The sequence below is a fragment of the Panonychus citri genome, unplaced genomic scaffold, assembly GCF_014898815.1.
Source record: "Panonychus citri isolate SS breed McGregor unplaced genomic scaffold, ASM1489881v1 Contig00139, whole genome shotgun sequence".
Taxonomy (NCBI): domain Eukaryota; kingdom Metazoa; phylum Arthropoda; class Arachnida; order Trombidiformes; family Tetranychidae; genus Panonychus; species Panonychus citri.
In genome coordinates, this window is record NW_026515544.1 from 1,293,602 (window position 1) to 1,305,901 (window position 12,300).

At 32.5% G+C, this 12,300-nt stretch overlaps 1 protein-coding gene across 1 annotated transcript; it reads left to right on the plus strand.

The window, feature by feature from the left end:
- Nucleotides 1-165: 165 nt before the first annotated feature.
- Nucleotides 166-8,142, plus strand: LOC128394219 (ATP-binding cassette sub-family A member 2-like). Its single transcript, XM_053354510.1, is given in 8 exon segments — nt 166-1,369; nt 1,593-2,052; nt 2,149-2,912; nt 2,915-4,810; nt 4,813-5,775; nt 5,858-6,235; nt 6,350-7,078; nt 7,081-8,142. Coding segments are annotated over 6 exon segments (5,259 nt in total). The 5' UTR covers nt 166-1,369; nt 1,593-2,052; nt 2,149-2,164; the 3' UTR covers nt 7,626-8,142.
- The last annotated feature ends 4,158 nt before the right edge of the window (nt 8,143-12,300 follow it).

The window sequence follows — 12,300 nt, forward strand, 5'->3', positions numbered from 1 at the left end:
CTCTCTCTCTCTCTCTCCCTCTCTGTGGTAAAAATTGCTCTTAATTACCTACTAATTGTAATCACAAAACGCCCCAATTTCCGATATCCCCTAACCTTTGTGCCATTTTTGCTTCTTTATCTATTTTTATCTTGTATTTGTTTTGTTTTGTTTTTCGTTCTTCATTAATCTCTTGCCTCTGTTTTTTTAAATACTATTGCAATCCTTATATAAATTGTAATCATCATGCTAAAAGCGGAAAATGATCATCACCAAAAAATTGGTTCCAAAGGAGACATTGATTGGTGTTAAATATTCATAAATAATAATAACATCATCTATAATAACATCACCACAGCCACAACAAAACAAGTCAATCAAATTGTTAATCAAATATTTAACAAACCTAAAAGGATAACAACACAGCAATAACAATGGAATCAACAATTTACTGAGCTCTCTTTTGATTGCAATTAACTTTCTCAATCAATTTTCACAACCATGTTTACCTCTTCCTCATTCTTACAACTTCCTATTCTTAGAATTTATAATTTTTTTTTCTGTTCTTTGATCTCTAAATTGTCACTATCTCTCTCTTTCTCACAACAAATTCTCTCCAACTTTGACCTACCCTTTTAGCACAGAATTTTCTGTCATCGGACTTGAAATCAACAATTTTTTAATCAACAAATTCAAAAGCAGGATGATGATTATGATGGTAAATAGTTAATCGAAACCAAAAAAAAAGTCAAAACAAACTCAAGGAAAGATGCAAACACCAAACACTAAACACACAATGTACATTAATTCATGTTAATTAGACAAGCAATTCTTAATTCAAGTCTAATCTTTAAATCTAATACAAATTGTTGTACTCGAATCACTTTAACTTTCTCGTCTTAACCTTTAACCCTAACCAGTTGAATGAACATGATGATAATGATAATTAGTTGTAAACCTTAACCCCCATTCAGGTAACAACATTGGAACACATCAACTATCACAATTGGAGATGAATTTTTATCTGCGACCTTTAATTAACAATTAACAGCTTTGTTGTGATACAATTGATTAATTTTTACTCTTTCTCTCTCTCTCTCCATGTTCATCTCCCTCTCTTTTTATTATCCAATTCTCTCTCCTCCCACTCTCACTTTCTCATTTCTCTTTCTCTTCACTGAGAAAGTCTCTCTCTTTCTCTCTTTCTCTCAACATATGTTAGGGATACAGAAAAAAGTCAAAAGAAAAAAATAAAAACTGTTTTCAATTTTTCTTTTTCTCTTGTGTTTATTTTTTTACAATTCTAATTGTTGATGATTAAAATCATGTTTATCCCCTAAATTAGAACAACAATTAATCCATAAAATGGTAAATAATCTTCTTCTATTCAGTAAGTGTAATTAAATGATAGAATCTCTTGTTTCTATTTATCCTCATCATCTTTTTGTTTCTCCTTCAATTTCAATGGCAATTGTTTTCTTTTTGATTAATTGTTGTGATTTATATTTTCAATTGTTTTAATCTAATCTTCGGTCGTGAATAGTTACCCAATCAATTGTGATAATCTTAATTTGTCATTTCTAATCGTTTCTCTTTCTCTGTTTCTTTTTCAGAAGCCATTTTTTTTATTCTCTGCTCCTCCTTTTGTTTTTATCGCCGTTCAAATTATGATTCATCAACATCTACAATACGATTTACCTTAATTTTATTACTCTAAACATCATCACCACAATTAACATCATCTACAACTTGATTACCACCATAGTCTACCCATGAAAATCACAATTACTCTTTAATTATCTTACCAAAAGCGCGTCAGTTTTGTTCTCGCTTCATCTTCTATAAAACAATTAATTCTATTATTTTCTCCATTTCAATTCAATAGTAAATGGTTGCTACGAGTTGCTGATTGTTTCTATAAATATTGACGTTTGCTGGTTCAACATACAAATGATTGAACTTACTATTTGTTTCCAATACAGAGTATAAATTGTCAGGTCAACAATTGATTTCTCATCATCATCAGATTCAACTGAAATGTTCCATCTCATTTGATTACCTGAGTTTTTTGAGGTAAATCATTTTTTCTCCTTCCCTTGGATTCTGGTCATCTCTTTGCTGATATTTTCTTAATTTTCCTGGTTTAAAATTGTTCCCCTTGATTGTTAGTTAAATTGGGACGACCATGGCTCGTTTGGAGACCGTAAAGTGTGGCCGTGAGAAAATCAATCAACAAATGAAGATCATGCTATGGAAATCATGGGCTGTTCGTCGTAATCATCTTCTAGAATTTACCTTTGAACTGTTAATTCCTTTAACAATATCGGTCATTTTTGTTTATGTTCTCATAAGACTGGGAACTTTACCCGATTCAAGTACTTCGTCCCGTGTACCAGCTCAAACTTATCCCAGTCCCTCTTTCAGTTTTAACCCAAGTGCTTTTAGTTATTCCAATATTTTCTACACACCAGACGATGAACCCACCGTGCGATTAATGAATATTATCGAGACCAAACTGGCCCTTCAAGGTACACTACCGATATTTAAAAATTTCAGCACAACGGATGAATTATACAATGAGTATCTTAAGATGATCGCCATCGATCCAAATGCAATCATTTACGGAGTCATATTTGAAAAAGAAAAGGCCAATTCTCCTGGATTTACCTACACCATTAGGTCACGAATGCCCCAATGGTTGAAAACAACTTTCTGTGTTAAAACAAATTCATATCCTTGCCCCGAATCACCTTATAACGTTTTCTCTAACCTTCAAACTCTCCTTAATTTGGCTTATTTGACCGAAAAATTTCCCGAAATTGAATTAAACATGACCAAAGTGCTCTCATCTGGTTTGGTCAATGGATACCGATTTCCATATCCATCTCATACCACCGCAAGTGACAATCTATCAGATTTAACCCCCTGGGTTCTGGTTTTAGTTTTATTATAACTTATGTTCTGATTGTTAAACGAATCACTGCCGAAAAATCAAATCAAATTAGAGAAATGTATCGAATCACTGGACTAATGGACTGGATCTATTGGTTTGTTCACCTTGTAAATCATTATTCCATCTTTCTGGTTCAAGCGATAATTGTTACCGCTTTGTTTACCATGAAATTTATCAATGGTTACGCTTGTGTTTTTAACTATTCATCGCCGTCTCTTGTTTTCTTTATCATCGCCTTGTGGGGATTGAACTTTATGCTGACCGCTATGGCTTTGTCCATTCCCTTTAATCGTCCCATCTCCGCAGTGGTTGTTGGTGTCATCGCTTGGGCACTACAAATTATACCCGCTTATTATATTGACCCGGCCACAAATAAGCTGGTTGATGTTATCGAGACAAGAGAGTTGAGGTTTGTTGCTTGTTTCTTGCCAAACATGGCGTTAACTTTGGCCATTCGAGTGATCCAACAGAAAGAGATCTATGGTTATGGTGCCAATTGGGGTAATCTATTTGAACCTGCGTCCGTTTTTGGTGAACTTTCACTTGGTAAGATACTTATCATCTTATCAGTGACGACCTTCCTGTATATACCTTTAATTTATTACCTGGAAAATGTGATCCCCACCCAATATGGTATCTCGAAACCTTGGCTGTTTCCACTTCACTCTCTGTTCCGTTACAAGCCAAGGAAAAAAGAGAACCAAGAAGAGCCACTAGATTGGAATCATGATCATTTTGAACCTTTGGCTCCTTCCGATGAGATTAAAATCTCTATTCGAAATGTTCTTAAAGAGTTTGATGGACATAATCCACCAGCGATTGCAGTTAACAACGTATCTCTTGATATTCCCCATCGGCAGATAACCATGTTACTTGGTGAAAATGGCGCTGGTAAGACAACTTTAATGTCCATCATTATTGGACTTATATCACCGACCAGTGGGTCAGTTGTTATTGATGGTCACGATATTCTCGAGGAAACAACTGATGCTCGTCGAAATCTTAGTTTCTGTCCACAAGCTAATGTACTGCAGCCTGAGTTAAGTGTCGAAGGTCATTTAATGCTCTATGGTGCTATCAAAGGAGTTCCTTGGAAAAAGTTAAAAATGGAAGTTGAAAGAATCGCTGAAGATGTTAAACTAACCGATTACAAATCTCTTCGACCTAATTCACTTTCAGGTGGAATGAGACGTCGTCTTAATTTAGGTATCGCTCTAATTGGAGATTCAGAGATAATCATTCTAGATGAACCAACGGCCGGTTTAGATCCAGGTTCTCGTCGGGATGTTTGGAACATATTGAATGAGATGAAAAGTAGAAAAACGCTCATAATGACAACTCATTTTATCGAGGAAGCCGATGCAATCGGTGAACGAGTTGCCATCTTACGAAAAGGAAAACTGGCCTGTTTTGGATCACCCATGTATTTGAAAAGGCTTTTTGGAACTGGATACGAATTGAGAGTAGCCAAAACGGAGGAAAGTTCAGTCCAAGATCTGACAACAATCACACAGAATCATTTCCCGGGAGCCAAATTGAATTACGCTGTTGAAGGTGAAGTGATCTATGCCCTACCTCAAGAATTGTCCAATTCCAATGTTTTCACGGAATTTTTTGACGAACTTGAGGTTAAAAAAGATTCTTTAAAAATCTCTTCATGGGGATTGAGCTACACAACATTGGAAGAAGTTTTCATTCGAGTAGTCGAAGCGGAAACGGAAGAAACTGAGCAAAACAGTGTTTCAAGTGGAAGCAATGGTTTATATAGATCAACATCTAATCAGCTAATTAACTCTGATTTCCCCAACAATCTACAAGCTCATTCTTCAAGCAATCAACAAGTTGACCAATTGGGTGTCAAAGATTATCTTCACCCGACAGTTTTTTCGTTACTGGATGTCATCTTCTATTCCAACGGATGAAAGCACTTTTAATTAAGCGTTACAATTACGCTAAACGTTACTGGAAAGTGATCTTATTTCAAATACTCATTCCCACTCTTATGTTTGCCTTAATCATGATATTGGATCAAAAAATTGTCGGTATGGTTTCATTATTCAAACAAACGGTACAATTAAGTTTACAACATCTTTACGGTTATACTAATGCTCTTTACTCAAATCCATCGGGTGATGCCGCTGATTTTGGTCAAAAGTTTAGCGAAGTGATGAAAGCTGAATATGCAACAGTCGGCTACCTTAATTCAACAACTTCGGTCGATGATTATATGTTGCGTCAAGGGGAGATATTGTCAATCAATCAATATATCCACGATTACATAGTGTCCATGGAATATACTGATCGCGAATTGAAAATCTATTACAATAAGGAAGCTCTTCATTCCCTTCCGATTGCAATTAATTTACTATTCGATACTGTTTATCGTAATATAACAGCTTCGACCTCACCACCGATACCAACGATGAACGGAGGAGGAAAAGCAAGTGAAATTGGATCAGGTTCATTGTTACCTGTTTTCGTATCAGCGGGTGGCACTTTACATGAGCCTCTTTTCCGTTTCTCTACTTACAATTATCCATTTCCTTCCAAAGGTGACCTTCTTCAGCCAATCATTTCAACCGCTCTTCGACCTCGTCTTTGGAGTGTTTTAGTACAAATCACGATGCCCTTTCTAGCTGCTAGTCATGTTCTGGTTCCCATCCAGGAAAGAAGCTCAAAAGCCAAACTATTACAAATAATGACCGGACTTCATCCCATTTTATACTGGCTGGCCCATTTTCTTGTCGACATGTTGATTCATATTATTTGTACCTGTTGTATATTTGCGGTCATTTTGCTTCTAGATTTCCAAATGATCTTCCATGACGATATCAATATCCAATGTAAGTTTATATGATAGAAAACATCAATTCTTCAGTTAATTAATCTCTAATTATTTTTCTGTTCTATTCTTAATTGTTACAGTGGCTTTTCTTCTTTCACTGATTGCAAGCGGAGTTGCTTCCATTCCTTTGGCATATATTTTCTCATTTATTTTTGATCGTCCAAGTATTGGTTACTCTTTTCTGGTACTTCTTTTCCTTGTTTTCGGTGTCATGATGGCCATTATCGATTTTATCATTGAAAGTTTGGTACCTAAAATAGTTTCGCATACATTTAAAAGTGCCTTCGATTTGATTATTAGCTTTTTCCCTCTTCATGCAATGACCAGTGCAATTGTGAAAGCTTTCAGTCTTGCCCTCGAGGCAAAGGTCTGTGGTCAAGTTATGCCCAAAGTACTTGAAGTTCAATGTGTCAACGCAACCGTTTCTGACACCGATATGACTTATCGATGTTGTCCCAGTAAGTGTTTATTATTTATTTACTTATTTTATTAGATAGTTTTATTACTCAAATTCAGATGAATCACCTTGATTTCATTAATTGTTGTTAATTTAACTTTTTCCTCATTTTTAGATATTTGTGAAAAAACTGACGATTGTTTCAAATATCGTGACCCGTTGTCATGGGAATACGGAGTTTTACCTGGATTAACTCAACTGGTCACCGAAGCGGCCATTTTTATCGTTATCCTTTTAATCCTTGAGTTTTACTATGATCGACTTGAATGGTTAAATGATTTAAAAGATTCCTTGTTGACCCGACTTTCGATTCATACCTCGTATGTTGATGAAGATCCCCGTCGACGTAACATCGAAAGTGAAGACTCCGATGTGACCGCTGAAAGACATCGTGTTTACGCTGAGCGAAATAGATGTACAATCGATCAGGACATTCTAAGTGTCATCGATTTGAAGAAAAAATATCGTAAATTTAGAGCGGTTGAAGGTCTTACCTTTGGTGTCCGTCAAAATGAATGTTTCGGACTGTTGGGTATCAATGGGGCGGGTAAATCGACCACATTTAAAATGCTGGTCGGTGACATATTGCCAAGCCATGGATCGGCTTACATTTGTGATCTCGATATAACCAAAGATAAACGAAGTTACCAACAGTGTATCGGTTATTGTCCACAATATGATGCACTGATTGACCGTTTAACGGGTCGAGAAATGTTATTCCTATTTGGTAGACTTCGAGGTCTTGAAGAAAAGTGTATACCAGTTATAGTTAATCAATTAATTAATGACGTTGATTTACAATTTCATGCAGATAAGGTTACCGGTTGTTATTCGGGTGGAAATAAACGAAACTTAGCCTGGCAATGTCGTTAGTTGGTTCACCGAAAGTTGTTTTCCTTGATGAACCTTCGGCTGGTGTTGATGCCGCAAATAGAAGGCGAATGTGGATTCTACTTTCTTCCGTTCGAGAAAGAGGTTGCTGCTTAGTTCTAACTAGTCATTCGATGGAAGAATGTGAAACCCTTTGCTCTCGAATCGCAATAATGGTCAGTGGAGAGTTCAAATGCTTGGGAAGTTTACAACATTTGAGACATAAATTCGGTCAAGGTTTTAGTCTGTACATAAAAATCAAAGTGGACAAAATATCGGATCCCGATTATCTTGGACATTTACGTTCGACCGTTGAAACTACCTTAAATGCTGAATTAAAACAGCATCATTTTGTTAATTTATTTTACCATATACCCGATAAATCACTTAAATGGTCTCAACTTTTTAAAACAATGGAAACAATTAAGGAAACACATCAATTGGAAAATTTCATAATCAGTGATACTTCATTGGAACAGATATTTTTAGCCTTTTCGAGGAAACAAATTTCAACCAATTAATTGTGCCAATTATTTGCTCTTCTCCTGATCAAAAATCTACATCAACACAATTAAGAAAACTACAATGATTAACAACTAATTGGTCTTCCCAAACTCATTAAACCATCGCATTCAGAACAATTAACCAAAGCATCAAATTCAAAGCCTGTGTGTGAATAATCATAATCTTAATCTTTAAATTTCTCTGTCAGTGTGTTAATTGTGTGTAAATTTTATGATTGACAAATGAACAACAATCAAGATGATTAACGAACAAATCTCCTCTCTGAACAATTAACTTATTGGGAGTATTATCAGACCAATCATTTAAATAATTTTCTCTCTTTCCTTTCTATCACAATCAACTCAATTATCTAAATTGTTTTCCGTTTCTCTGTTCGTTACAAATTAACTGTGATCATTTTTTTTTCTTCTCCCTGTTACCGAAACCACTGAAATATATATATTATTATCTTCCTGATTGTATCAAGAGATAATAAGAAATATGAACAATTAAAAATATTTTCACTCTCGAAAAGTTAACAATCAACAATTAGATTGTCAATTTTGACTCATTCCAACTCTTTAAACAATTGAAATCAACTGTTGATTACTTATCTAAATTGTATTACATTTTTTCATCACATTTGGAATGCTGATTACGTAGTAACATTTGATAACAATTAACTTAATTATCGGTTAATCACCAATTGGTTTCAAAGTAACCGGTCCTTGGATTCCCACCCCAATAAACAACAATCGGTAACCAGGTAACTCATTTAAACTCATGGTTTCCACTTGATTTTTACCTTTTCTTGTTTTAATTGTTTACAATTTAATGTGATTTGTTATCGTTGATCATTTAATTTATTATATTGTTTGAAAGTTAATTGTTTTTCCAATTGCGAAATGTCATCTAATCGAGAATCATCCTCACTGAAAGTTACGATTGAGTTCAAGGGTGGAATGGAATTGCTGTTTGGTAATGAGACAAGGAAAGAACTGGATTTAAATGTGATGATTTAAGTGATTGTTGGACAATTAAGGATCTAATTAACCTGTTAAAGGAGAAACATTTAAAGGAAAGACCTGAATTGTTTGTCGTCAATGAGACGATTCGTCCTGGAGTTTTAATTCTGGTCAACGATGTTGATTGGGAGATTTTAGGTGAAAATGAATATAAATTACAAAATGGCGACAAGATACTCTTCATATCAACATTACATGGTGGTTAATTGTCTCTCTCCATACCGGATACTACAATTGAGATTAGATGGTAACAATCAATCATCATAATCATATCACTCGAATTTATCTCAAATTGTTCATCTCTATATATTGATACACTTAATAGAAAAATATTCTTTACTATTTTCATTTCTCTCTCTCACTCTCTCACTCAATCTCACTCACTCACGCACTCATTCATTTACTCTCTCATGTTTGGTACAATATGGAAGCAAAAAAATGTCAAAGAAAAACTAATACGGAAAAGCAATTGAAGAAGAATCAATTTAAAAGGATAAACTCGAAAATTTAAATTCTATGTAAAGTTGATTGTAAACAGAAAAAGGGTTTCGATTAGACCGAAGGAGCAAAAAGGAAAAGGTTATATTTTCCAGAAGAGAAAATGAAAGAAACTCAATTTTCACCCTGAAAGAGATGAAAAAATTGATTCTTCTCAAATTATTCATCATTTCGCTGATTCAAACATTAACATTTGCAAATGGAAAATTATGACAATAAGAAAATCAAAGGAGGAACAATTTGATGAACATCCAAAGAACAACAATGAATCCATGAGAATATAAAATTCTATCACCATGATGATGAACAAGATGACGAACAAGAAGAGAAATTGTCAAAGCTAAAAGATGATTTTCGAAAGAGTAAAGATGAAAAATAATCTCAACCGACTGTAGATGTATACATAATGCGTAATACAGTTTTTTCTTTCTAATACCAAGAAGATGAGAATGATGATGATGATGATTCTCTCTCTCTCTCTCTCTCTCTCTCTCTCTAAATTTTCTACAAAATTGGTCTTTCACTTTCTCTTCTTCTTTGTCATATCGCCTAAGGCGATATATTTCCTTCTAATAACAGGGAGAGAACTAAAAACGTATTATGTATGTACAATCAGTAGAGAGATTATTTTTACTCTTCTACAAATTTCATTCTATTCTCTTTTTTATATTCTTCATCTTCATCTTCATCTTCTTCCTCCTTCTTTTTAACCAGAATAATGTTTAATATTTGTCATAACTTTCATGTAGATTTAATAACAAAGATGTAGCATTTATATTCAGGGAAAAGAAAAGAAAAATTTAATGATAAACTTTTTCCGTTTTCTTTTTGTGGAATTTTTTTTATTCTCTTCTCTATTTTGTTTTAATTCGAAACATTTGTTATTATATTATCTTGATACACATTCGAACAATAATAATATTGTAACAATTAAGTTAATTGTCAAGTCGAAATCATCATCATTCTAAATGATTACGTTTTCTTTTCTCCAAAGTAAATGTTACACTTTTCGATCATGTAATTAATTGTTCCAATCGATTGTTATACAGCCAAAGACTTCGAGTTTGCAACACTTTCTAAATCATTCACGCAGTTGAATATAATCAATGAGAGATACAGTTAACCCAAAGATATGATGATAAGTCTGTCCACTAATTTAAGTGATTTAGTCTCAAAATGGTCAACTAATTAGATATCAAAAGTTATCTTTATTTGCTTATCATTGACTTCGTGAATGATTTAAAAAGTGGTTGCAAACTCAAAGTCTTTGGCTGTATTTCATTAATTGCGTCTCTTAATTGTTGTTATTTTCTAGTATTCGTGTTAATCAATTTACTTTGTAATCTATTGATTTGATTTGATTTGATTTTTCAATCTTTTCATGGTGAATCTTAATCTCTTCCTTAATCAATTACACTTATAGACTCTTGATTGTTGTTGTTGTTGTTGTTGCTCTTTGATTTGATTGATTTATCTACAACTGTTTAATTAGATTTGGATTACTAAATCATTACCCAATCCTTGACAGTCCAATTAATTTTGATGAACAAATTAAATTGTTTCAGTGATAAACAAAACAAGAGTTAATCTCAATCCAATGAATGAACAAAATTTTTCAATTTCTTACACAAAACGATTGATATTAAATTAGTTGTTAGCTTTTCCTTTGAAATAATTAACGTCACAATTTACTAATTTTATGGTGATACTGGTGGCACCTTAGCTAACAATTAAAATAAAATTAAAATCTAGAGAAAAGTCAATTAATGATTTGATGTAATTAACGATTTAAGATAAATTGTTTTCAATGAGAAATCAACAAAATTCATCAAACATTTAGATTGAAGTTTAATTTTTAGAAACACTAACAATTAAGTTACTCTCTTGATTGGTAAATTTAATTGACAACAATCAGTAAATTGTGACACACTGTTAATTTAACATATAATTAAGATATATATACATCTTACTATCATGATTGAAAATGATTTAATTAAAAATGATAGACACAATAAAGTTGATTACAAATTTAATGAAACTTTTTGATCATCTTGATTAACTTAATTTCACAACAATTTATGATTGCATCTCAATTAACCAAAGTAATACAATAACAATTAACAACAATTAACATAATAATAAGTACGAGGATATGTATATATGTATCTATATCAAGATTTAATCAAGAAAAGTTAATCAGTTGAAACAAATCAATCAATCAAAGTTAATCAAGAATCAAAATCAAAAAATAAAACAACAAGAAAAAGTCAATAAATTAAAAACCATTGAAAATCAATTGAGATTAATATTAGTAGGATGTTCACAATTAAAAACATAAATTACTCTCGGTTGTTGTTAGTTAATTGTTATCATGGTAACAATTTAAATTATCATATTTAAGTTTTGTTTGTTAATCATAATTGTAAATAATCATAATCATGATAATAATCAAATCAAATCAACTGCACCTCAAGAATCAGAAACATACAAAGTTTCATGTTCTTAAAAAAGTTTTTCATTCTGGTTTTCAGCTTCTGTTGTTAATTTTTAATCATTAATAATTGCTGTTAATTTAATGATGATGATGATAATGATTACATGATGATGATGAGAAAATGATGATAAAAAAGATGAGGATGAGATTGAATAATTTTCTCATTGAAAATTATTGATCATTGAAAGGAAAAATTAAATTGCTCTTGTTGTTGTTTTTTTTCATTTAAGATCAATGGATAAGGTTAAAAAACTTTCATTGGACAATTTAAATTATCATTAGAATAGTTAATTGTTGATTAGCTATTAGTTAACTAATTGTTCATTTGATTACTAACCCACTCACCATCAACATATCATCACCATTATCATGATTTACAATCAACATCACGAATCATAATTAACTGAAACAAATATTTAATCATAACAATTAAATGTTATTAATTTGCTTCTGATTTAATCCTGATTTAAATAGTATTTCAATTTCTGATTGTGAGAAATTAAATTGCTACTGATTGTTATCAATTAGAATCAACAATTAGTTACCATGTTTCCATTAACTTAAACTCTTTAATTGTTAACAATTAAAACTCACTGAAACAATGGAAACTTTTTCTGTTAACTAATTTAATTTACTTTTCGCAATCATCATATTAACCATTTCTATTTTTGATTG